This window comes from Globicephala melas, chromosome 1 (genome assembly GCF_963455315.2).
Source record: "Globicephala melas chromosome 1, mGloMel1.2, whole genome shotgun sequence".
NCBI lineage: Eukaryota > Metazoa > Chordata > Mammalia > Artiodactyla > Delphinidae > Globicephala > Globicephala melas.
Window position 1 is genome coordinate 107261406 of NC_083314.1, and position 27072 is coordinate 107288477.

The 27072-nt window shown below is 38.2% G+C and overlaps 1 protein-coding gene and 1 long non-coding RNA gene across 3 annotated transcripts in view; one reads left to right on the top strand and one right to left on the bottom strand.

Annotated features, from left to right (window-relative positions):
* EPHX4 (epoxide hydrolase 4) lies at window positions 1-25227 on the bottom strand. 2 transcript variants are annotated; one of them, XM_030869331.2, is made up of 7 exons: window positions 24507-25214; window positions 21549-21634; window positions 14335-14492; window positions 12118-12246; window positions 8464-8567; window positions 3529-3677; window positions 1-592 (listed from the first exon to the last, which is right to left on the bottom strand). In XM_030869331.2, exons 1-7 carry the CDS (start codon window positions 24735-24737, stop codon window positions 349-351), a joined length of 1101 nt encoding a protein of 366 aa, XP_030725191.1. In that variant the 5' UTR covers window positions 24738-25214; the 3' UTR covers window positions 1-348. The 2 variants fall into 2 exon arrangements, with proteins under 2 accessions (XP_030725191.1, XP_060158854.1); XM_060302871.1 differs by lacking the exon at window positions 1-592 and having other exon boundaries at window positions 3641-7800; window positions 24507-25227.
* LOC132597651 (uncharacterized) overlaps window positions 24152-27072 on the top strand; it is a 73176-nt gene continuing 70255 nt past the window's right edge. Inside the window, exon 1 of the long non-coding RNA XR_009564757.1 lies at window positions 24152-25031. This is a non-coding gene — a long non-coding RNA (uncharacterized lncRNA). The remainder of the gene's footprint in view (window positions 25032-27072) is intronic.

Here is a 27072-nt window from a genome sequence, read left to right on the forward strand (position 1 = left end):
TTGCAGTTTTGCCTTTTAATATGGCACAGCTAATCTTTAATATACATTTGTAAAAGGCACCATATATTAACAGGGTAAATAACACGAAAAACCAAAACTGAACCACTTTCTCCAACTTCCTTTTTGTACAAGTGTGTACATTTTAAGGCAGATGCTTTTCTGGGCAAAATACAACAAGAAAAAAACCAACATTATGTTACAAGTTCACATGTTCTCAGATTTTTCTTGATGTCATTTGTCAGGATATTTATTTATGATAAAGCATATTAAAACAATTTTTCCTAATGAAGCTTAAAGAAGTTGATGAACAATTTAAAAAAATTATTTAGAGATTTCATTACAGACTCGTCACAGAAAAAGCCAGTCTTTTCTCCTTGTTTCTTCTTTTAGAAATGTCCATATCAATTTGTTCACTATGTCAGGTTGTTCTTGCTGGAGCCCGTGACTGGCCTCTGACAAAATAGTTAGCCTGAAATAGTTCTTAACGTAAATCTTCGTGCCTTCAGCCATCTCCGCCTCCATAAATGCGTCTTTCTCTCCCCACAGTAGTAGTGTTGGAGTGATCACCATGTGATGCTTGAGAGGCAAGCAGCTATAAAAACAAAACACGTGGGCTTGAGACTCACCGTAAACGTTAAAATAACATTCCCCCAAAATGTTTCTTTAGGCCACAGATTTTTAAGGAGGGCAATATCACCACCAAAGGGATGAAAATTTGTTCTTGGGAGAGTGAAAAAAAAATTATGCTTTTTATATATAAACCATGAGTATACACACAGTACATAAACAGATATTAAAATTTCATGGGGTGGGGGGCAATTAGGAAAAAAAAAAATGCCTAAAAAGCCTCTGAAGGGAAGTGATGACAAACAAAATGGTTGAGAAACACTGCATTAGGCAATCAATCTGTACAATAAAAAAAATTAATGGTCTATTTAAGAAAGGGCCAGATAAAAGTTTTAATTGGATCAGCCGTGCAAAACTTATAATGCAGGCTATAAATTAAATATGAAATTCATCACTATGAAGAATAATTTGCTTCAAAAAGATAACAGAATTTCTGAATAGTGTGATGAAAGGGAGCTTTAAACAGTGTTACTATTTTTTTTTTTTTTTTTTTTTTTGCGTTACGCGGGCCTCTCACTGCTGTGACCTCTCCCGTTGCGGAGCACAGGCTCCAGACGCGCAGGCCCAGAGGCCATGGCCCACGGGCCCAGCCGCTCCGCGGCACGTGGGATCCTCCCAGACCGGGGCACGAACCCACGTCCCCTGCAACGGCAGGCGGACTCTCAACCACTGCGCCACCAGGGAAGCCCCAGTGTTACTATTTAAACGTATTTCAATTATCTGTTGGATAATCTAATGAATTTTATGTGAAAATTGGAACTGAAAATTCAGAACATATATACGGAATGAGCCTTAATACTACATGATACTATATTTATTTCGCAAGAAGATTCTTTTTAAAATATAAAGTTTTTATTGTGTATTTTTTAAATACAGAAAAGTATAAAGAATAAAATCATGCATAATTCCATCATTAAAAAATGGTCATTTTCTATGCATATCGTTGAAACCATAAGTACAATGCAGTAAATATACAGTTTATACACAGTATACACATGCAAATTTCATATTAATTTATAATAACTTTCTTGTTTCATATAGTTTTTCAAAAATAATTGTAAAACATACTATTTTATGGCATAATAACCCATAAATGACTGTTCCTGTATAATGGAATATTTAGATTATAGCATCACTTAAAAGAAGGGGATGTTTGTTTGTTTGTGGTACGCGGGCCTCTCACTGCTGTGGCCTCTCCCGTTGCGGAGCACAGGCTCCGGACGCGCAGGCTCAGCGACCATGGCTCACGGGCCTAGCCGCTCCGCGGCATGTGGGATCTTCCCGGACCGGGGCACGAACCCGTGTCCCCTGCATCGGCAGGCGGTCTCTCAACCACTGCGCCACCAGGGAAGCCCGGGGATGTTTTAAGTGATGCTGCAATTAGCATTTTGTGCCCAAATCTTAGTTGGCATTTCAGATAACTTCTTTGGGCTAGAGCCCTGGAAGTGGAATTCCTGAGCTGAAGAGGATACATATTTTTATAGCTTTTGACAACTTCTGCTAAGCTGTTTTTCAGAAAGGCGGGATGGTATTAATTACAACCCTGTTAACTAAGAATGAGAAGGAACATCTAACTAGACACTCTCCAGCACTGAATTACATTTTTGCTAGTTACAAAAAAGCTTGACTTGAGGCTACTTGGGGTTGATAAGATGCTGCTGGAATATGAAGGATATCACATATGTCCACCAAGGTCTTAACTTTTGATTCTCATGCAAGTGGCCATCATTTGGTTCTAATGCTCCTAAAAATTAAGTTCTTGGTGAATGGGTAAACTGATATAAAAATATATCTATACTTAATTATTGATACATGGATTGCTATACAAACTTGCAAGTCACTTAAATTCTGGAGCTCATAAAGTGTTCCAAAACAAAACATTTTCTAATAGTTACCTGCATATTTAACAACATGTGAGCATGTAATAGTTGAATTAGTAAGGAAAGGGGACTATTAGTCCCTATTAAAAGGACTATTAATGAAAAAGTAAAGAGGAATATAAATTCTTCACCAGATCGAATTGAGGGTAAAAGGGAGGAGTTTTCAGAAAACTAAAAGAAAAGCATATTCTCTGGTCCTGAGGTTTCAAATTGTTAAATGTCACATGAAACGTAAGTTACAGATAAAACAAAGTATGTACAGATAGGTGACTGTAGTTAATACTGTATTACATATTTGAAAGTTGCTAAGAGAGTAGATCTTAAAAGTTCTCATCCCAAGAAAAAAAATTATATGTATGGTGACAGATGATTAACTAGACTTACTGTGGTGATTATTTTGCAATACATACAAATATCAAATCATTATGTTGTACACCTGAAACCAATATAATGCTATATGTCAATTATACTACAGTATAAATAAATAAATAAAACAAAGAAAAACATTAAATATTTTAAGAGAGTAGGTTTTAGTATACTAAGCTAAAGAACTTAATGGAAAATACTTGATAAAATAATTCTTATTAAAAATAATCAGTAAATATAGTTCTGAAGAACCTAAGGGCAGGACAGGAATAAAGACGCAGATATAGAGAATGGACTTGAGGACACGGGGAGGGGAAGGGTAAGCTGGGACGAAGTGAGAGAGTGGCATGGACATATATACACTACCAAATGTAAAATAGATAGCTAGTGGGAAGCAGCCGCATAGCACAGGGAGATCAGGTCCGTGCTTTGTGAGCACCTAGAGGGGTGGGATAGGGAGGGTGGGAGGGAGACACAAGAGGGAGGAGATATGGGGATATATGTATATGTATAGCTGATTCACTTTGTTATATAGCAAAAACTAACACACCATTGTAATGCCATTATACTCCAATAAAGAAGTTAACAAAAATCAAATACTGGCTCTGTATGGAATTAATATTTTGTTTAGTTAAAAAGAGCAAATTATACTGACCTGAAGATGTTTCGGTAATGGTTGATTGGACCATTTAATGCTCCAGGTTGAGAAAAAACATAAATATAAGCTTCAAGATCTTCTGCTGTTAATCGACATCCTTTTCTTCCAATGCCAGTGCTGTGACTAGTAAACAGATGTTTCAAAGCCTGATAAGTGAGAAGAGAATAATTAAAACTCTTCAGTTACCTAATAGTAACTAAATACTTGGCTTTTGAAAGAGAATGATGGTCAGTGTGCAGTGATAGCGCCCAGTTTCTGCTCTAGCCAGGTTGGAGACCTCATTGTTTACAAGCACATTTTATATATTTCTGCTTTCCTGGCTTTATTTTTGATATTATTCCCTTTTAATCCCCCATGGACACTTCACCCTTATGAAAAGTATCCTGTCTTCTTGGTGTCTCTTCACATTCTACAAGGCTGAGCTCAAGTACTATCCCTGCTCTAAAGCCTGATATTCCAGTTAACAGTTTATCTATTTACTGACAACCAATCCACACACCTCCCCCTAAATTGTTTGAACTTCTTTTGATCACAACCTAGAGTAACAAACACATTTTACATCATGATCCAGTTCGTATCTCTACACATATATGTCTGAAACAAAAGTTTAAAGAAATAGTCCTTACACTTATTACAGCATGTAATGATATTTTCAATTCTGTTCTACTTTATTTTTAAAAACTCAAATTGCAAGCCACTTTACTGAATTGCAAAACTTATTTCATGACTCACTAATGGGTCTCCACCTACAATTTGAAAAATACTGCTCTATACCAGCATTTCTCAAAGTGTGTCTCTAAACAATCTGAATCAGAATTATTGGGATTCTTGTTTAAAATTAGATCCCTCAACCCCAAAACACCCTTGCAAAAATATGAAATGACATGTGCAGGAGGTGATTCATTGAAACATTATTTGTAATAGAAAAAGAATGGAGGACTTCCCTGGCAGTCCAGTGGTTGAGACTCTGTGCTTCCACTGCAGGGGGCACAGGTTCGATACCTGGTTGGGGAACTAGGATCCCTCATGCCCCGTGGTGCAGCACAGCCAAAAAAATTTTTTTAATTAAGAAAATAAAAAGAATGAAAACAAATGTCTGTGGGGGGTTGGCTGAATAAACTATGGTATAGATACACGTTGGTGAATTATGTGTTCTTAGTACTCTAAGAGAAGATGGAGATAATCTCTATTCTGATGATGGAGTCATCTGCAGGGTATATTGTTAACTGGAAAAAAAGCAAGGGTAGAAATAGTGTTTATAGTATGTTATCTTTTGTGTGAGAAGAAAAAGATAAATATATACATATTTGCTTATATTTTTAAAAAGAAACAATAAAAAGAGGAAACAAAACTAACCAAAATGGTTTTCGATGGGAGACAGAATAGGATGGAGACAGAGAAACAGAGGAAACAGAGACAAGTGAGACTTCTCTGAATGTACCTTGTTCAGAGTTTTGACTTAGAACCATATAATGTTTTATATAAAGTCATAGAAGTTAAGTGAAAATGCTGTCATCTTAAATTTGCTTTGGAAATGTGAATAAGAACTCATATTTTTTTTCTAAAAAATATGTATGTCTACATTCTGTCCAATGGAAAGATCTAGAAGCAATGAAAACTCAGTAACAATGATCGCCTTGATACCCAAACTGTGGTCTCTAAATACCATTTCCTGCTAATAGGAGCCAGAGTTCCTTCAATAAATGACTGATTCCAGATCTGGAACAGGAAAAAAATGATGACCTTAGGACATTAAGGAAGCAAGCTATCCCTGACTAAAGGGCTCCTGTGTCAAGAGGACATAGGAGCCAACCTGAAGGAGTTCACACTTGCAACAATTTGGGCATCAAAGAGAATAATGACTGTAATCAATTGATAAATATCAAATATATTTTTAAAAATCATGAGCTCATAATGATATGAAAAAAAAAACCCTCATTGGTTATCAGTGGAAGTTTCTAGGGCACCAATTCATTACTCTGGAAGTTGTTTACAAAGGGAAATAATGAAGCATTTGTCCTGCCATTCTTGTGGGAACTGTATTTCAGAATAACCAAATATAGATGTGGAAATTCCTCTTTATACATGAATTCCAGTTAATAAAAGCAGAAAGAATAATATTGGGTTGGCCAAAAAGTTCGTTCAGTTTTTTCCATAAGATGGCTCTAGTAGCACTTAGTTGTCTTTAACTTTATTCGAAATAATTTTGTTGTATTGTGACTGCTGTCATACTAGCATGCATTAAAAAAAAAAACTTATCAAAACTGGTGAATTTTTGTGTAGCTATTTTAATATTGAAGATGAAGAAAAAAAGCAACGTTTTCGGCATATTATGTTTTATTATTCCAAGAAAGGTAAAAACGCAACTGAAACTCAAAAAAAGATTTGTGTGGTGTATGGAGAAGGTGCTGTGACTGAGTGAATGTGGCAAAAGTGGTTTGAGAAGTTTCTTGCTGGAGATTTCTCACTGGACGATGCTCCATGGTCGGGTAGACCAGTTGAAGTTGATGGTGATCAAATCGAGAAATTAATTGAGAGCAATAAACGTTATACCACGCAGGAGATAGCCGACATACTCTAAATATCTAAATCAAGCGTTGAAAATCATTTGCACCACCCTGGTTATGTGAATCGCTTTGATGTTAAGCTAGGTGAAAAAAAACCTTCTTGATCGTATTGCTGCATGCGATTCTCTACAGAAACGTAACAAAAATGTTCCGTTTTTAAAACAAATTGTGATGGGCGATGAAAAGTGGATACTGTACAATAATGTGGAACGGAAGAGACCAAAGGCTGGTCTTCGTCCAAAGAAGGTGATGTTGTGTATATGGTGGGATTGAACGGGAATCCTCTATTATGAGCTCCTTCTGGAAAACCAAACGATTAATTCCAACAAGTACTGCTCCCAATTAGACCAACTGAAAGTGGCACTCAACAAAAAGCATCCGGAATTACTCAACAGAAAACACATAATCTTCCATCAGGATAACCAAGGCCGTACGTTTCTTTGATGACCAGCCAAAAACTGTTACAGCTTGGCTGGGAAGTTCTGATTCATCCGCCATATTCACCAGACACTGCACCTTCAGATTTCCATTTATTTCGGTCTTTACAAAGTTCTCTTAATGGAAAAAATGTCAATACCCCGGAGGACTGTAAAAGGCACCCGGAACAGTTCTTTGCTCAAAAGGATAAAAAATTTTGGGAAGATGGAATTTAGAAGTTGCCTGAAAAATGGCAGAAGGTAGGGGAACCAAAGGGTTCAGTAAAGCTCTTGGTGAAAATGAAAAATGTGTCTTTTATTTTTACTTAAAAACTGAGGGAACTTTTTAGGCATCCCCATAGAACTAAAAAAATCACTGTTTTCTAAAGAAATAATGAACCTAGGCCGTGACGATCAAGGTATGCTAAAGTTATTTGGTGAAAGGTTGGTTGTTAGGCAATTTGGATAGGCTGACAATTTGTGAGTCCACTGGTTAGTGTTAGCATTACTAAAACTGGGACAACTAAGCATTATGTGCTTCCCTGATGTGACGCATTAGGAAATACACAGAACCACCTATAAAATATTCTTGTCAAATTAAACAGTCTAATCAAGCCTCTAGATCAGTAGCACCTATGAAGTAGGAAAGACAAGGCTTAGCAGAACTAGTTAAATAACACCATGATGAAGCAGTCAGTCAAATCCAAAATGTGGACCATTCCTCAGGGCAAATGAACAAATTTCTTCTTAAAAAAGTGATGGTAAAAAACAAAAGGAAAGAACCGTTAAAGATTTTAAAATGCATAACAAACAAATACAATATGTAGACCTTGTTTGGTTCCTGATTCAAACAAATAAAGTGCATAAAGACAGTTGAGACAATTAAGAGAATTTGAATGGGCATTAAATGATTTTAACAAGTTGTTCATTTTGTTAGCTTTGATAATGGCACTGGAGTTATGTTCTTTTTTTAAAAATAGTCCTTATTGTCAGAGGTACATGCAGAAGTATTTCCAGGTAAAATAATATTATGTCTTTTTTTAACCTCCCTAAATATTTAACATCATGCTGGACAAACAAGAAGCAACTAATTAACTTCGAAGAAATAGATACTATATATGACTCCTGGTGTCAGTGTATATGGTACACCAATACCTGCAGGCTTAATTTTGTTTGGGGGTTTTCTTTAATCCCAAGGGCTTCCACTTCTGCTACTGTCAAATTCTCTTACCTGGCATTCATATTCTTTCATCTCCCCATGGAATGTTCTCTAGAAAGAAGTATGCCTGTAGGGGAACAGGCTCTCAGAAAAAAATTGAGTTAACACCCAGGCACTCAAACATATGAATAGAGAATGTAAAAATAAGTAAGCCTATCGATGAAGCCTTAGAAACATTTATTAAGTTTTAGCATTTGTCTGTTTTCTTTTCCCTTTTTTTTTTTGGCAGCACTGAAAGGCTTTTGGGATCTTAGTTCCCCAAGTAGGGATTGAACCCGTACCCCCTGCAGTGGAAGGGTGGAGTCCTAACCACCTGGACCACCAGGGAATTCCCTGTTTTTCTTTCTTAAAGATGGATTTTAATTTAAAATATTTCTCATTAACATTATTTGTTTGACTTATTTTTTTGCATAGGAGGAAATGCCTATCAGTGCATAACACATAACAGATGTACAATAAATGATTATTTAAAATAAATCAGAACAACATAAGCAGAACTGGTTTTCTTGGGTTTTTTGTTTGCTTTTAGTGTTTCAGTCTATGTTTTATTTTTGACCTCCTAATTTTGTCATCCTCTTGGGCACCAGTCTTTCTTTTTTTAATTGAGGTATAATTGATATATAACATTATATTGGTTTCAAGTGTACAACATACTGATTCAATATTTGTATACACTGCAAAATGATCACAGACAATAAGTCTGTAACATCCATCACCATGTTTGACTTACCTTGAAATCATTTATGGAAAACATAAATTCTGGGAACCATGGTATTTGGAAGAAATAATAATAGCTGGATTTGAACAGCTGGGCAGGGTGTCGTAAAATATATTCTGAAATTAAAATATCGTGTTAGACCTTATCCAAGGGGTATGAATTACTTACTATTGAAATAACTTCTTTTTAAGGCAATTTCACCTTTGATATGATCCCATAAAAGAATCTACAAATAAGGCTTCTGTATATTTCTCTTTGGAACAATTTCTATGTTCTTATATTTTATTTTGGATATTTTTGGTATTTTAAATAATTAAAGCACTTTAAATAAAAAGAAAGTTCCACTTTATGAAATGTTGACTCAGAAAGGAACAGGAAACCCAAAACAACACTCCCTTTTCTCCAAGGTCATTATCAGTGACCAAACACTTTTCCTAAGGATACATGGGGAAGTAATTTTCCCTTGTTGAAAAGATTTTCCTTACAGGCTGATTTGAATATCTTATTCATTTGGCCTCAACAGAAACTAAAGCCTTTCCTTTAAATTCATTCATGTATTGAGAAAATTCATCCATTCAATGAATCTTTGAATATCTACTGTGTGTGAGGGGATTTAGCATTGAACAAGAGAAAAGAGGTTCCCATTCATAAGGAACATACATAATAAATAAGTAATGAATACTTAAAAGATCATTTTAGTTAGCAAAAATACCATAAAGAAAATAGAACAAGGTAATCTGATTGAAAGTAATGGTTGGGTGGTGTGAAGGGACTATCCTTTAGTAAAGGTGGTGGAACAGGTTTCTCTGGGGATGTGGGATAAGCCTTGAACGCAAAGATCTAGGAAGAGCATCAAGAACAGAAAGTAGGTACTGGGCTTGGCACATTCAAGAAGCAGAAAGAAGGCCAGTGTGGCTGATGTGTAGTGAATGAGGAGGGGGAGATGGTATGAGTTTTAGAAAAAAACGCAGAAACCCAGTCAGGTAAGGCCAGAATGATAAAGATTTTAAGTGTTTTGGGAAGACACAAGTTTTAAACTAGGGAGTAATGTGATCATACATATTAAATGTACATATTTTTTGTGTATTGTATACTATACTTTTATTTTCCTTGCTATAGAGGTGATTTTTTTTTCTTATTTCTAACTGTGTAACTGTACTCAACATGGTTGGAGTTTTTAGAATTATGATTCTCAGGTAAGTGGAGCACTCTTGTGCTATACTTTTTTGTAATGTCATCATCGAATAAGATTTATTCAGCTCTGCATTTAGAGATATCAATACAGTTAAGGGAAAATACAGTCATATTACCTGAAGACTTCATATTGACCTGACCAGGGTTGAACCTATTATTGATAAGATAGTTCCAGAAATATCCAAGTATTTTCTTACTGAAATGACCAATTACAGTTTGTCCATATAGCAGCACCAACAAAATAACATTTACTCTAGGGTCCTGATCAATTGAACAAGCATGTAGCACAACTTCTATTGACTAATGCAACTGAGAGAAATATGATGAACCTCAGTTAGATATTTGATTCCTAAGCAGCCATGCTATTACCTCAGCTGAGATAGGACAATTGAATATGTATCTGAAATTTAACTTTTATACTTATACAGTATTTATGTAGTCATGTTCCCTTTCTCCCTCACCTACTTTAATTTTGAGGAAGAAATAAAAATACGTTTTTCTGAATTTTTTGTTCCCTGGAGGGCTACTGTGGGTCATGACAGTACTGAACCTCAGAAAATTTGACAAGGGTAGTTAAAGAGGACAAAATTATAATTTTTGTCAAAACCAAATAAAAGTGTGCCTAGCCATTGTTCAGTTTTTTTATTTGTTTTTAATCACTCTTAAGATTAAGGGTTCTCTTTATAGCAGAGGTTCTCAAAACATAGTCCATGTGGACCCCTGGGGATCCTTAAGACCCTTTCAAAGGATACAGATGGTCAAATTATTTCAAAACAATACAATTAACTTTTCTCATTTTGCCATTTGCACAGATGGTACAAAGGCAATAGTAGATAAAGCCATTGCTGCCTGAGCACAAATCAAGGCAGTGACACTAAACAATACCCACAGTCATTGTATTCTTCACCACCACACACTTGCTGTAAACAAACAAGTACATAAATACATAAAATTAAGTGGCGGTTTCACTTAAGAATGTCTTTGATGAAATAGCAAAAATTATTAATTTTATTAAATTTCTACCTTTTTGTATACGTCTTTTTAACATTGTTAAAAAGAAATAGAAAATAAGGCAGTTCTGTTGAACACCCAAATACAATGATTGTCTCGAGGAAAAGCACTTCTGCAATTGTCTGATAAGTTGAATTAGCTGCATTTTTAATGGAACACCATTTTTACTTGAGAGAACGACTAACTATCATCAGTCAGATTGGGTATTTAACAGATAGTCTCTTGAAAATGAACAAAGTGAGCCTGTCACTTGAGGGAAGACAATCAACAGTGTTTGTTGTCAATGATGAAGTTCAAGATTTCAAATGAAAATTAGAATTTTGGAAACTTGTGTCTGCTACTGTGAGCTTGACAGCTTTGCAAAGGCTTTTTTGATGAAACTGGGGTGATATTAATGAACATGATTTGATAGCATATAATGAAATGTGTCCACTTATGGAAGACCTGCATAACTCAATGAACCAATATCTTCCAATGCGTGATGATTGCAAAATCATGCATAGGTAGAAAAAAATCCATTCAAAGTGCTAGAGAGACCAATGGATTTTAATGTGACAGAGTACAAAAAGTTCATTAATATGACATCAGATTCCACATTGTTACTAACCTTTAAGAAATACCTAATTTTTGAGTTTGGTGTAGTATTAAAGGAGAACATATGCAGTTATTTGAAAAGACTATTAAAATTCTCCTCCTTTTTCTAATTACAAATCTGTGTGAGGCCAGATTTCTTCATGTACTTCAATTCAAACATTTGCAACAGATTGAATATAGAAGCAGATATGAGAATCCAGCTGTCTTCTATTAAGCCAAAAGTTAAAGAGTTTTGCAAAAATGTAAAACAATGACACTCCTCTCACTAAAATTTTGTTTTGGAAGATGTAGCTAGTTTTCAGTAAAATGTTTATGCTAATATGTACTGGATTAATTATTTTTAAAAAATGAATTAATACATAAACATTTTAAAAATTCTCTTTTTTAATTTCCAATACAGTGAATGTTTATGGATATAACCCATATAAACAAATTCTCAATGGGGTCTTTAATAATTTTTAGGAGTATAAAGGAGGCCAAAAATTTGAGAACTGCTGCTTTAAAGAATGCTGCCATTCCTGACAGCCAAAGGAGTCAGGCAAGAGGAAAATTTATTTCTAGGCTGTCAAGATTCATTACTGTCAAAGTAATGTTACTGCATTTTCCCTTTAACTCTTTAACTCTCCCTAAGTTAGCGGTAAAATGTTTTCTAAAAATAAATAAAATTATGCAAGCAAATATAAAGCAACAATTCCTGTGACTCTTCAGGAATATTTAAAGCTGATATAGCTGACATTATCATGTGATAATATCATATTTAATTTAAAAAATATTATGTTAATCAACTTTTGCTGTTTTTAATCCGTGTCAGTGACAATAGTGAGTTGTCACGCTATCAAAGATGTCTTAAAGAAAATTCAAACTCACCTGTAAATACATTTGGATGAGGGAAGTTAATAACAATAAGCTTCATCACCATTTCAGGATAACAGATGGCAATTAGCCAAGCAATCATGCCTCCCCAGTCATGGCCAATAAGAACACATTTGCTATACCCTGTAATTGAGAAATGAATGTTGGCATCATTGAAAAGAAACAGGTGGGTACATCATTACCGCACATAAAATAGGTATGTTTCTAAAACTAATCTTTCTACTCTCCTACCCTAATTATGCACTTTGCGCAGACATTGAGTTTGGTGCTTCCAAAACCCTGTATGTCTGAATCACCTAGGGTAGCTTTTTAGTATATGTGCTGCCGAAGCGAGCACTAGGGTAGCTTTTTAGAAAATTTAGATGCCCAGGATCCATTATAGACCTCAGAATCTCTCTTGGGAATTTATACTTTAAAAAAAAATTAGAAATAGTTCAGCTCTGGTCACATAAACCTGAGTTTGGAAAACCATGGTAAAGACTACACATAATTAGGTCATAAGCAAGATTACATTATTGATTTAACTGGAAAATTTCATGATTACAAATTTAGGCCAAGTTTGACTGAATTACCACAAAATGTGAAAGAAATATGGCTGTCGGAAATCAGTGTCTCTGAGTCTATTTTACTGTAATCACAGTAAATTACAACACTGCATTGACACCCCCAGACCTCATCCATTTTTTCCCCTCTAAGAATATTGACCTGATCTACGTTCTCATTAGATTGTTGTAGAAAAGGGTCTTTAATTTGATTTCATGGGTTTCTCACTATACTGGTTCTGTTAACATATCGATGGCAGCAGCTGGGTTTTAGTCAAAAGGGATATAGTGTATTAGATTATTGTTAAAAAATATTTACTCCTCCCCTCTCCCCACTGCCATAGAGGTAGTATACTTCACTGCTCCCCCCCTCTTTTATTAATAAATTTATTTATTTATTATTTATTTTTGGCTGTGTTGGGTCTTCGTTGCTGTGCGCGGGCTTTCTCTAATTGCGGTGAGCAGAGACTACTCTTTGTTGCGGTGTGTGGGCTTCTCATTGTGGTGGCTTCTCTTGTTGTGGAGCACGGGCTCAAGGCGCTCAGGTTTCAGTAGTTGTGGCACGTGGGCTCAGTAGTTGTGGCACTCAGGCTCAGTAGTTGTGGCTCATGGGCTCCAGAGCACAGGCTCAGTAGTTGTGGTGCATGGGCTTAGTTGCTCTGCAGCATGTGGGATCTTCCCGGGTCAGGGCTTGAACCCATGTCCCCTGCATTGGCAGGTGGATTCTTAACCACTGTGCCACCAGGGAAGTCCCCCCCACCCCACCTTTTTTCTGGCCATGCCAAAAGACAAGCGGGATCTTAGTTCCCCAATCAAACTGTGCCCCCTGCAGTGGAAGTGCAGAGTCTTAACCACTAGACCACCAGGGAAGTTCCTTCACCACCTGTTTGATGTTTTGATGTTAGACTTGGCAGTGTGATTTGCTTTGGTTTTGTGGTGGGTGTATGACTTGATTTGGGGCTCAGCCATATGACTTGCTTTGACCAATGAGCTGCGACCAGAAACTTGAAATATGCTTTTGCAACTGGGCTCATCCTCTTGCCACTTCAACCATAGCCAGGAGAAGAGCTTCCCGCAGATAGCTACTCCGCTTTAGCTGGGGCTCCAGCCCCATTCACAGTGAGAAGCCAATCCCAGCTGGACCTGTAGCCTGAGGCAAAGACCCAGAGGGGTCCAGCCTACAGTTGACCTGAAGATCCAGGAGCACAGGAATGAATGCCTATGGCTGTATGCCACTGAGTTTGGGGTGGTCTGTTACACAATATTATTGTGGCACTAGCTGGCACTAGCTGATCAATACAAGAAAGATAATGCAAGTGTTTCTGCATCTTACAAAATGTTTAAATAAATATTTAGGTGTTGGTTCTGAAGAAATAAATTTTCTGTGAACAAGAATCAAATTTCTAATAATTAGTTCTGAAAATAATAGATAGTATACCTTAAGTCAATTTTTAAAAACAAATTTTGAGAGTCACTTTTGGCTGTTAGACAGAATAGTTATTCTGGTTGTGTTATTTTAAGTTGCCTCTATAAATATTTTGAGCTGTATGAACCAAGGTGACAGGATCTAGACAACAGCTCAGGTAGATGGAAGAAATGTGGTAATCAGTTTACAATTTGTTGAATGTTAGTCCCTTAAAAAGAATTAACACTGTTTTTTAAAACCTACCTAAAGAGTCTAAAATATCCTTTATATCTGTAATTAGACAGTCCAATTTATAATTCTCTCGATGAATGGGAGCATCTGTTTCTCCATAGCCTCTCAAGTCCAACGCTACAACTCTATATTCACTTTTAAATTCCCTTAGTTGGTGACGCCAAGAATACCTGCAGGAAATAAGAAACGTTAAAAATATCACAGTAACTAATACAAAGAATAACATTACAGATTTTCTAAGTGGAAAGCTGTAAGAACCCCCTCATTTTTGAGAAAGGTTATATAGCTGTGTGTGGGCAGGAAAGAAAAGAACTGTTTGAGAAATAAGCACTGACGTTCTTTATTAAAATTATATTGTTTTTTTTAACCAGGTCCAGTGAAGTGTAACAAAGGGCCAGGGTTTATAGAAACTACAAAATATCAGATACTAAAACCTTAAGAAATGTATTTAAGAAGTCAATTTTCTAAGCTTTTCTTAAATAATGCTCACTACTATCACTGAGTCTGTACCTATAAATGCTTCCGCATACTGCACCATTTGATTCTCTCAAAAAATTTGTGAGATGAAAATATATTTTCCTAGAAGGGAGATTTTACTCACCTTAGTCCACTGTCAAATAGGACTCAATGTTTTTAGTAATAACAATGGGTTACTCATGGATGAAAATGTCTGACGATTTAAAAAAATATTTTCATGGAAAGAATCCAATAAAACAACTACTTAAGATAAACCTCTGGGCTTCCCTGGTGGCACAGTGGTTAAGAATCCACCTGCCAATGCAGGGGGCACAGGTTTGATCCCTGGCCTGGGAAGATCCCACATGCCATGGAGCAACTAAGCCCAGGCGCCACAACTACTGAGCCTGCGCTCTAGAGCCCATGCTCCACAACAAGAGAAGCCACAACAATGAGAAGCCCGGGCACCGCAATGAAGAGTGCCCCCCGCTTGCCACAACTAGAGAAAGCCTGCACACAGCAACGAAGACCCAACACAGCCAAAAATAAAAACAAACAAAAAAGATAAACCTCCACTTGCTAAAACAAAATCTTGGGGGGAAGATCCTGAACCATCAGCATAAGCTAGTGTGATATTTAAAACATTTAACAACCAAAATGGCACAGGAACTGACTAATTAGAATGACCATAGTGACAGCCAAGTCCTAGAAGTTTCTGCTGGGCCAGGTGTTCCCCCTGTGCTTGATAATAAAACTGCAGAATTAATTGAAATACAGAGATCCATGAGATTATCTTCTAATAAGCAAAATCATTATGGATGACAAACAGAAAAAGAGACATGGATTTTTCAAAGCGACTCACTATGTTATGGAGCTCAAAATATGCATTTATCAAAAAGCATCTGCATGCACATCTGTCCATGAAAACACAGTGCAAAATTATCTGACACAAACCAAATGGGAGAGTGTTGTCTGGAAAGATTTTTGGAGCACAATAGGAAAGTGAACAGAGTGATCTGAGATTATAAACCAATAGTGCAAGGGGACTGCAGTATGAAGTGACACAAAGCCATGAGAACAACGAAGCAAATCAAACACCTTACATCAGCAGGTAGATTATCAAGAAGGGTGTCAGATACATATTTGGAATTATGAATGGATAGAGTCTTCGATCTATTACTAGGATACCTATAATTTGTAAATATCTGCAAAAGCATTGCCAATTAATATGGATTTGAAAATGTTAACAAAAAGTGTCTTTCTTAGCAAGGCCATAGCAATATTGACAATCTTGTCTCTGGTTTGTAATAAACAAATGAAGCAGTTTCATTCCTTAAAGATACTCATCTGTCAACACATATGATTTTATTATTTTCTCATAGCCTTACTTAACATTGTGAATTGATTTTTTTATGTCTTCATAACTGAAGCCCAACTCTTCACTCTTTATAATCCCTCATACTCAATCAATAAAGTTCAGTAGATTCAACCTCTTAAATATTTATTTAATCACTTTTCCTGTCCATCCATGGTACCATTACCTTCATTCAGGCCTCCATTAACACAGCAGCCTATCGATTGGTCTGTGTCCATTTCATTCCCCTTGGCTCTGTCTTCTACAAACCAGAGTGGTTTAGCAAAAACACAAACTCTCTCAGGTCATTACCCAGCTTAACAGCTTTTCTTGACTCTCTGTTACTCATAATGTGAAGCCCAAGCATGTTATTCTGGCAGACAAAACCTCCAAGATTTGACTTGCCCGATCTTCCAGCCTGACTACTTTATACTCTGTCATTTGCTATATAATAAAAAGAACTAACATCTATATCAGTTTTACTACATGCCAGGCACAATTCTAAGTGCTTCACACATAGGGATGTCGATCTTCAAGGCAGTACTATGAAGTAGGTACTCTTATTATCCCCATTTTACAGATGAAGAAACAGAGGCACAGACTGGTTCCTGGATGTGCTGAAGGTCACAGATTTAGCAAACAGCAGAGCCAGGATTCAAACCCAGGTGGTCTGGCCTGAAAGCCCATGCTATGCTGCCTCTGCGGCACTTATCTACTTGCAGTGAATAAACATGGGTTTTGTCTTTATGACTTTGTTTATATAATCTCCTTGTCTGAAACATCATCCCTCCACATCATTCCCTTACTCCCCACAATCCCTGTCCTTCACCCCTCATTGAACTCCTCATGCTGGGCACCTCCTCTTCCAGGAGAATTCCCAGTCTCCCTCCTTCACAGGTGGGTTGGTTGGCCCCTTCCATACTCTCCCACTTGTCTGTACACTCTTCAGTGCACCGGGAAGAGTGTACAGACAAGTGTACTAGACACTAGTCTGTTGGTGCCTGGCACTTCCATGAGCTCCCTGAATTATCTGGTAGACATGTAGGTGCTCAATAGAGATTTGTTGACTGAGTAAAACAATGAACAAATGAAAGCACTGAATTATGATAGTGCTAGAAATACCAGTTGTTCCATAAAACTCTGTCTCAGTTCAAACCTTGAGATGACCTTGAACTAAAGTTCCCAGATTCCTGTTGGGGAATTTATACTCAATTTCTATTAAAATGTGCATTGTTTTTAATATCTTAAATACTTGTGTCTTCACTTAGAATTCACTTAATTAGAGATTTCAAGGTAGAAATTTGACTCGAAAAAATGTGTACAATCCTGTAACATTTTACATTTAATGTATTAGAGATTATGCAAACATAATACCTGCACATCATTACCTTATTAATAATTTAAATTGCCTTCCAAATAAATTCAGCTATTGCTATTGTCAATGAGTGGAGCCAAACAATATCTTAAACATTTCTAAGAACGTTTAAGGATTGCAACTGCTATCTTAATAAAGTACAAAATAAATTTTAAATGCAATCTTCCTAGAGTTCATAAATAAATCATATTTGATTTACACATTAACTGTAAACTGAAGAAGAAATCACTCCAGCGATAGACTGATGGGTATGTCATTCACATGAATAAAACAAAACAACCCCCTTGATAGAGGAATGAAACATACTGCAAAATCAGTAACTCCTGACAATATTATAAATAAACAAATCTAGCTATTTTCATCCACATTGTTTTTTCCCCCTCTGGTAGCTTTAGGTAATAGCAGAGGACACTTCAAAAAAAACAACCTCTTTCTTAGTTATTATTCTTAACGTAAGGAGGACCCCTGGTTTACCAGGCTAGCCTCTTTGAAATGTAGAATACCCTCTTCCCCTTCACAAGAGAGAAAAAGTTGCAGTCATCAGATTCTGCTCAGCTGTATGGATGACGAGCCCTCACTTGAGTAATGACGAATGCGTCCCATACAGCTGGTGTATTGCCAGAAATTGCCTGCATCAGCTCAAGATATTTTTAAAAGCAATGCAAATTGAGGTGGAGATAGAGGGGGAGAAAAACCATCTTTGACAAACAGCCTTATTTTGGGCTAGTTTAGCTAAAGTTCTCATAGATGTGTATATTGTTTGATGTTTCCTTTATATTTTAAGAAAGAAGACAGAGAATTTTATTATTTCTGTGTAACATCTAATAGTATACATTAAATGTTACCAATTCTCAACAATTATTCTTAGTTAATGATGATAAATGCAAATAATACATTACATTTGTATAGTACTTTTATAGTACTGTTTAAAAAGCACTTTTACACACATTGCCAATTTATGATTATTTTGTTTTCACTGTACCAAATAATCTGGCCTACCTGATCTACAAAGATGCTTATAAATTCATGTGTATTTAGGCAAAACTTGATGATAGAGGAATAATATTTATATTTATAATGTAAATTGAAATCGGTTTGAAGTGCCAGATAAAGTTTTTTGGCTCTTAAAAAGGGGAGAAGTGCAAGAGAAGGGGTTTTTGGAAAAAGAAAAGGGGAAGTTCAAGAGAGAGAGACTTGAAGTGGCTTAATCAAAACAGCTTTATCCTAAATTCTGATTCAAATTGACTTTTTCCTGAATGGAGCACATGAATGGAATTGACTAGATTGTATGATGGGGAACAGTGGTAATTTGGAAGGAAAGACAGAGTAAGTGTCAACATAGAGGTCTTGGTTTAGGGTAGGACACACTCAAATAGAAGTTTTTGATTAACAGCAATCTCCATGTGGTTGCTCTAGGAATCTCCCTGAACAACCAGGTAGCTTTCAGATTAATGGCTAGCAAAGTTCAGTGAATTCAATATGGTCTATTTGAGTAACTCAGTTTTCAGGGTTTGCTGTTTGTTGTTTTAAATTATAGCAAGCCTCTTGCTGGAGTAACAAATAGTACATTTGGTGAACAGAAGGGGACTCATTCCCATGATCTGCATATATTTCCTAATATATGCTCTTTAAAGTAAAAATATCTCTAGGAGTTTTTTCAAAACTAAACCATTCCTCTCAATAACCCTTTTGGACAAAGCCAAGACTTGATTTTGCTGGAGAAAATGGGTCTGATGTCCAGTGACTGGTGTTGGGCCCCCTCCTAGGCTGTCCTATCCACTGAAGATTCTAGGACATGGACAAGAATCACCAGACGTTTCTGTTTTGCAAAAGGGGTCTCATGAAGAGTAAATAAAGGGACAATGCTGTGAAAAATGTGCAAAAGTATCATTTCTTAAAATATGACACAGAGCATCTACTGTCCTATATTAAATGGGTATCACTGCTATTTTCTGGGGCTCCTCAGAACAATTACCAAGTGGCTGAAGTGGTTGCAGGTTCATCTGTATCTTCCACATATAAAGAAGTGACGTTCCAGGAGGAAAAAGAGCACGGACAAGTATCGGAGTTGGTATGAGGTACAGAAAAGAAGAGCCTTTAAATCTTTTCTTTCTAAAAAGTTAAGTCTCCCCACTCAGATCATGAATTTTATATAGAATGATGATTTAAAATGTTAAAGTAAGGTATACTTACATTGTTGGTTAACTTTTGAATTTTTCTATAAGGTGTGAAATTTGAAAGGTAAAAATCCATGTATGTTATCAGATCATTATCATTCCTATATACCAAGGATATATTAGAGCAGAGGTCAGCTCTGAAGTTTAAGAAGGTATACCTTACTTTCTGGCACTGCCAATTGCAGAAGGGTAGCTGTGACACTCAGAAGAGTGCCAGGCACATAGTAAATGCTCAGGAAGTATTAACTATCATCAGCAGAATCAGGAAATTATTTTTTAAAGGTCTGGGACAATGCTCTGTCCCCAAATTTCTCCCTTACTTTCACTTTTAACCTGCAGTTCCACCATTACATATTTCTCACCTACTTCAGAGTTTTAAAGATTCTGTGTCATCCAAAGCCCTGATTTAAAAAGGCTCTAGTTCTGAAAGAGGTTTTACCTTAATACACTTTAGTAATACTTTATGAGTGAAAGGGACTTTATTAATAAATGCATTGAGGATGCTAGTGGTGGCACATGGATCTCCACACTGAGTGAATGGGAATGAAGGAAGAAAATGAACATTTATTGAGTATTCACTGGGGCCATGGGAACGGCCTTTCACATATTTTGACTCCCTTTATCCCCACAACTCTGCAAGATTCTTGTAGATTGTGCAGGGTCCTGCAGCAATTAAATGGCTGAGCCAGAATTCACTGCCCATGTTACTTTATGCAGATTTGACTAACGCTGCAGACTAACATTTTACTTGTGAGCCAGTCAGGTCATAGACTTTTTGCTCTGGGAAAATGATTAGCTAGATGGGTTTTTACCATTCTCCATTCTTTTCTTCGATGCCTAATACTTCCTAGTGTGCTAGCAATCTCAATGCATTTATTAATAAAGCCCCTTTCATTTGAAAAGTATTAACTAAAGTGTATTAAGGTAATATCTCTTTCACAGCTAGATGTATTTTAAATTAGGACTTTGGATGACCCAAAATCTTTAAAACTCTAAAGGAAGTGAGGAATATGTAATGGTGGAATTCTAGGTGTTAAGAGCGAAAGTAAGGGAGACATTTAGGGACAGGGCATTGTCCCAGAACTTTAAAAACATACCATATATTCTACATTTGAGTCAGTTCAGAGAATATGATTTTTTTTTTGGTCCATTTACCCATCTCAAGATCATAGCCTTGAGCTATCAAAAATATGATTTTCTTTTTACCACCTTGATATGTACCATCTTTTAAAAAGATATTCATTTTTTTAAAGTTTAATCATGTGATGTTTCATCTGTACTTACTTGGCTCTGTGGGGTTCAAAGGAGAACAGAACATTTTCTTCTAGGTAACTAGCAACTGCATATTTTTGGCTATAGGTTTTCTTCTCAATGTGAAATATTCCAATCCTTAATTTGTCCTGCATTCATCTGAGCCTGTTACTATGTGCATAGGAAAGAGTTCCTTTTCAGATTCCATGAGCCCTCTTCTCCCTCTGCCTTTCCCACACCCCAAGTCTCACCAAAAGCTGCCAGGTAACAGGCACTCTAATTCTTTGGTTTCTTGCAAATCTCCTTTTCTATCCAATGTTGTATTTTGTCCGCAGTAGGTACTATAAAAACTGTTTTGTAATTGACTATTCAGAAATTTGAAACACTAAATGATACTTCTTTTAATTATCAAAAAAAAAATTTAGGATGATAATATGCACGTTTCTTTAAAACAGGAGGAACACCATTCCTGTGATTGAGGAACATTTAGGAATAATAACTCTAGACCAGTACTTGATCATAGCATGGGGTCTATTAAAAGTCATTATAAGAAAATGACTCTATGATAAGCCGAGTCTTTAGTGCAAAAGAAAAAGTTAGTTGGTAAGTTTACCAGAATTCTGGAAATCCATGAAGCAGCAGCATAAGTGGTTTGCCTCTTTCTCCAGCGGCAACATAATGAAATCTTAACCCCGAATCCTGCAGCACGAAATAGAGGGCATGAAATTTCAGCGATGTTTTGTGTTGACTGTAAAAAGTAGTACATTTAGTATTTCCATGCCGTTAAAAAAAATTCACTTGCATTATTTTTAATATAAAGAAATAAAATAAGTATATTAATTTTCAAAAAGAAAAAATAACCATGATTTACTAACAGGGTGAATTGAATGATTCACTTTTGTCAACATTCCCTTCTCCTTCTATTTACAAGTTCAATTTATATATTATGAGCTTCTGAAACAGTCACAATTTTCTTACTGATGTGTCACATTTCATCACACTCAAATTCTGCAGAACATGTAAATAATTCTGATCTGCATTTATATTCCTGCCATATTTACCTCCTACTCATGTACTTTTCTCAGCTTGCCCATCAAGAGCTGTGCCATCAGTTACATAATTCACACCACCTTTCCTTATTTTTAGTTCTCTCCTTCCCACGTTAGTATTTTCTGTTGAGGTTGCACGTACAGTTCCCCTGGCTGCCTGCTCCTCATGTCACATCAGTGTATTTCTTTTTTTTTTTTTAATTAATTAATTTATTTTTGGCTGTGTTGGGTCTTCGTTGCTGTGCGCTGGCTTCTCATTGTGGTGGCTTCTCTTGTTTCGGAGCATGGGCTCTAGGCGCACAGGCTTCAGTAGTTGCGGCATGCAGGCTCAGTAGTTGTGGTGCACAGGCTTAGCTGCTCCGTGGTTGTGGGATCTTCCTGGACCAGGGATGGAACCCGTGTGCCCTGCAATGGCAGGCGGATTCTCAACCACTGCGCCACCAGGGAAGCCCCCATATCAGTGTATTTCTAACAGCCGAATGACCTGAGTGCTCAAGCCTTCACTCTGCATATGGGAGACAAAACTGCCCAAGGAAAACAAAAATCATGGGAATGAGACAGGAATACAGCAAATACAAAGCAAACAGAAAAGAGGAAAGTGGAGGAAAAAGCAAGCAAGAAAGAAAAACAAAAACTCAGAAGGAAGTGAGGAAAGAAACCAAGACCCAAAACCCAGAGACTGGGTTTTTTATCAGATAACCCAAGCAATTGGGTTTCCAGATGTGAAAAAAATCTTAAAGGTCATATAGTTCAACCCTATCATTTTTGCAGAGTTAGAAACTGAGGTCCAAAGATGTTAGCACAGGTCGTAAAGGTGGTTGGGGGCAGGGCTATGACTAGAACCTCCATCTTGTCCTGCCACCCAGGACAATGCTCTTTCCACTCCTTGGTTCTATGTCTCTGGGGAAACTCTTTAGGTGGCCAGAGTCAGAAAAAGTGCATTATGAGGAATTCCAGATGATTCTTAAACTGCTTTTCCCCTTCAGGTAGGATGAAGATAACAACTCTGACTTTGCCTGCAACTGCTTTTCCTTTTTTAAAACATTTATTTATTTTTGGCTGTGTTGGGTCTTTATTGCTGCACACGGGCTTTCTCTGGTTTCGGTGAGCAGGGGCTACTCTTCTGTGCAGTGTGTGGGCTTTCTCTGGTTGCGGTGTGCGGGCTTCCCATTGTGGTGGCTTCTCTTGTTGCGGAGCACGGGCTCTAGGTGCAGGGGCTTCAGTAGTTGTGGCTCAGGGGTTCTAGAGCGCAGGCTCAGTAGTTGTGGCACACGGGCTTAGTTGCTCTGTGGCATGTGGAACCTTTCTGGACCAGGGATTGAACCCGTGTCCCCTGCATTGGCAGGCAGATTCTTAACCACTGCGCTACCAGGGAAGCCCTGCCCTCCACTGCTGAATGCCTTCCCAGAAGTTCAATAACTTCTTTTATTGGTGGTGAGTCTTGGAAACTGAAAGGCTGTGGGCACTTGATTGGATTTAGTGAATAAATACTTCATTTCACTCACTATGTGCAAGGCACTGTTCTAAGTTTTTTGGTTTCGTTCATTTGTTTTTACACATATTAACTCATTTAAATTCTCATATCAACTCCAGGCTGAATAAGTGTAAGAAAGACATGCCCCTTGGTTTTCTGAACTTCAGCTGCTGGGCAATCTAGTTCCTAATAGGAATCCCAGACCTGGTGACAAAAATATCCTTTCACGTAGGCTGTTTTTGAAAGGCCTGCGAGTCAGACTGCAGGGTGCATTTCAAGAAGCCATCTCCCTTCACCACCTGGAGCCTCAGGAAATAGAATATCCGAGGGCTGTAAGAAAGCTTGGGACAAGCACGGACAATTAGAGTCTGCATGCATAGTTGACATTTACTTTTTGTGCCATTCCTTTGGTCTCTGGCACTGTAAATCGGCTTCCTTCCCCACAAACATACACAATTTATTTATTGTTTCATGTTGCTTAGGTCATCTGTGAATGCTCCATTCTGCTGATCTGAATAAACTCCTGATTTCCAATGACTTATTCTATTTACTCTTTCAATCTCTAAAATTTGGACGAGGACAGCCTCCTGAGACAGTAGGGCGCCACCAGTAACAATTCCCTACAGCTTATCTGAGCTCTAAAGGGCGAAGAGGTGACAGACCACAGCTTCCCCTTACAGGAGGAGAGGGAGCAGAATTATTCTGGGTTGTTGTGGTGGAGGAGGAGGGGACAGTAATATAATAGGACCCAGATTATTAGAGAAATTCCACATAACCTTCTGTCTTACACACACACACACACACACACACGCACGCACGCACGCAACAAACAGGGACCGTAAAGACACACAATCCCGACCTTCTCCCGCGACACCTTGCCCCTCTTGCATCCCCTTGGCACCTTCCCCGTCCCCGCCGCACGCCCTGCAAGCCCCGAGAACACTAGGGGACGCTGGGCCTGGAGTCATGCAAGGATCAGCCCGGCGCCCTCTGCTCTCACAGTCGTCACGTTCCCTCGCGACAGCGCCGGGCCCGCGCCGGCCTTCACCTTGATCCGCACGTAGCAGTGGGTACCCAAAGAGGGGTCGTTCAAGCACGCTGGAGGGTGTTCCCGGGCGACCCTCCGGAAGGTCTGCGTGGGTCCCTTGCCGATGCTCCACAAAAGTTTGAGCAGGTAGACGGAAGCGCAGAGACCGCAGTAGCAGTAGACCAGGGACCAGAAGAGCAGGGACCGGATCGTGACCATCAGGCGGGGGAGGCAATCCCGCAGCCTCGCCATCGGGCGGCGGCAACGGCGGGGTCCGCTGCACTTCCGAGGCGCGGAGAGCAGCGGCGCGCACTCCGGCTACGGAGCGAGACTGCAAGCGCGGCGGCGCGTCAGCCCCTCCAGCCGGTCCGCGGTAGCCGGCTCCGCGCGCGCCTCCCCGCGGGCCCCCGGGCGTCCGTGCCTGGCGCGGGTCCGGTGTCACAGCCCCGGGCTCCCGCACTCACGGTGAGCTCTTGCGGCCACTGCGCCCAGCCCCGGAGCGCCGCGTCGCAGACCCACTACGCTGCGACGTCCGCCCCGGACTAGGTAGGCAAGGGTGGAGACACGACCTTCCTCCGCAGAGTAAAATCCCATTTCAGAATTGGTAAAATGTGGGGAAAATGAAGGTGAGACTTTCCCAAATCATCCTAGGTACTGTGGCCGGAAGAGCCACTCATTTTGACCAGTGTTCAAATCCTCCCATTGTCCTCAATTAGGCCTTTTTCTGGATCATGGAATTATGGGGCGCGTGGAGGAGGAGCAGTAAACGATTTTCATACTACCTGACAGACATTATTTCTTTATTCATTCCAAACAATCATCTGAAGATGTTGATATTCTCCAACTAGATTCAGAGTCGTTATCTGCCCAGCCAGGTGTTTGGTTCTGAAGTCAAGCCTCTGGAAATCCCTGGTCTTTTTTCTGTTCCTCTGAGTTTTTTCTTTACAAGAATACTGTATAAATAGAATCACGTAGTATGCAACCTCTTGTTTCTGGCTTCTGTCGCTTAGCATAATGCATCTGAGTTTCAACTACACTGTTACATATATTGTTTCTTTTTTATTGCTCATAAGTGTTTTGTTGGATGGATGTACCATAATTGTATATGGAACAGTCCCCAGTTGAGGGACATTTCAGTTTTTCCCCAGTTTTTGGTGGTTATGAATAAAGTGACTCATGTAAAATTTTTGGTTCGAACTTAAGTTTTCATTTCACTTGGGTCAACACTTAGAAGTGGGCTTGCTGGGTCAGGTCGTTAAGTGTGCATTTACCTTTATAGGAAACTGTCAAACTGGTTTCCAAAGTGGCTGCAATTTTAATTCACACTAGCAATGTGTGAGAGTTATGATTAGGTCATATTCTTGAAAGCACTTAGCATTGTCAAAAAAAAAAAAAATCCCGATTTTAGCCGTTCTAAGAGTTGTGTAGTGTGGTATCTCATTGAAATTTGAATTTGCATTTCTCTAATGATAATAGTGTTGGGCATCTTTATGTACTTGTGTGACACTTGAATATATTCTTCTTTGACAAAGCAGCTGTCCAAATCTTTTATAGATTTTTTAAAAAATTGGGTTGCTTATTTTCTTACTATTGAGTTTGAAAGTTCTTTATATATTTTGGGTATGAATCCTTTATCACACATCATGTGGTTTGCAAATATTTTCCCAGTCTGTCTTTTCTTTTCAGTTTTAGGGACTTCTGAAGAGCAGAATTCCTTAATTTTGATGTTATCCAATTTATCACTTTTCTTTTATACGTGGTACTTTTGGTCTTGCATGTAAGAAATCTTTACCTAAACTTCAGGTCAACAAGGGTTTTTTTCCCCGTATGTTTTCTTCTAGAAGTTTTATCATTTCATGTTTTATATTTAGGTCTTCAAGTTAATTTTTGCATAAGATGCAAAGTATGGGTTGACATTTATGTTTTCCATGTGGATATCCAATTATTTCGGTATCATTTGTTGAAAAGAATATTCTTCCTTTATTGAACTGCCTTTGCACTTTCATTGAAAGTCGCTTGACATGTGGGACTAGTTTTGGACCCTCTAGTCTGTTTCATTGATCTATACGTCTATATTTTCTCCAATACACACTTTTTTTTTCTTTTTCGGCTGTACTGTGCAGCATGCGGATCTTAGTTCCCCAACATGTGCCCCCTGCATTGGGAGTGTGGAGTCTTTTTTTTTTTTAAAGGTTTTTGGTTTTTTTTTTTGGCTGCGTTGGGTCTTCCTTGCTGTGCAGGGGCTTTCTCTAGTTGCTGAGAGCAGGGGCTACTCTTTGTAGCGGTGCACGTGCTTCTCATTGCGGTGGCTTCTCTTGTTGGGGAGCACAGGCTCCAGGTGCACCAGCTTCAGTAGTTGCGGTGCACAGGCTTAGCTGCTCAGCGGCATGTGGGATCTTCCTGAACCAGCGATCGAACCCGTGTCCCCTGCATTGGCAGGCGGATTCTTAACCACTGAGCCGCGCCACAGGGAAGTCTGAGTGAGGAGTCTTAACCACTGTACCAGCAGGGAAGTTCTAATACACACTTGTCATGACTGTTGAAAGTATAGTCAGTCTAGAACTCAGGTGGTATGAGTCCTTCAGAT

Excerpts from the sequence above, each read along its gene's own strand:
- EPHX4 (XM_030869331.2), bottom strand. The coding sequence starts at position 24,737 with ATGGCGAGGCTGCGGGATTGCCTCCCCCGCCTGATGGTCACGATCCGG. Across the intron at positions 21,635-24,506 it reads ACTGCTACGTGCGGATCAAG|GATTCGGGGTTAAGATTTCA; the intron begins GTGAAGGCCGGC and ends TTCGTGCTGCAG. Across the intron at positions 14,493-21,548 it reads CATGGATTTCCAGAATTCTG|GTATTCTTGGCGTCACCAAC; the intron begins GTAAACTTACCA and ends TATTTCCTGCAG.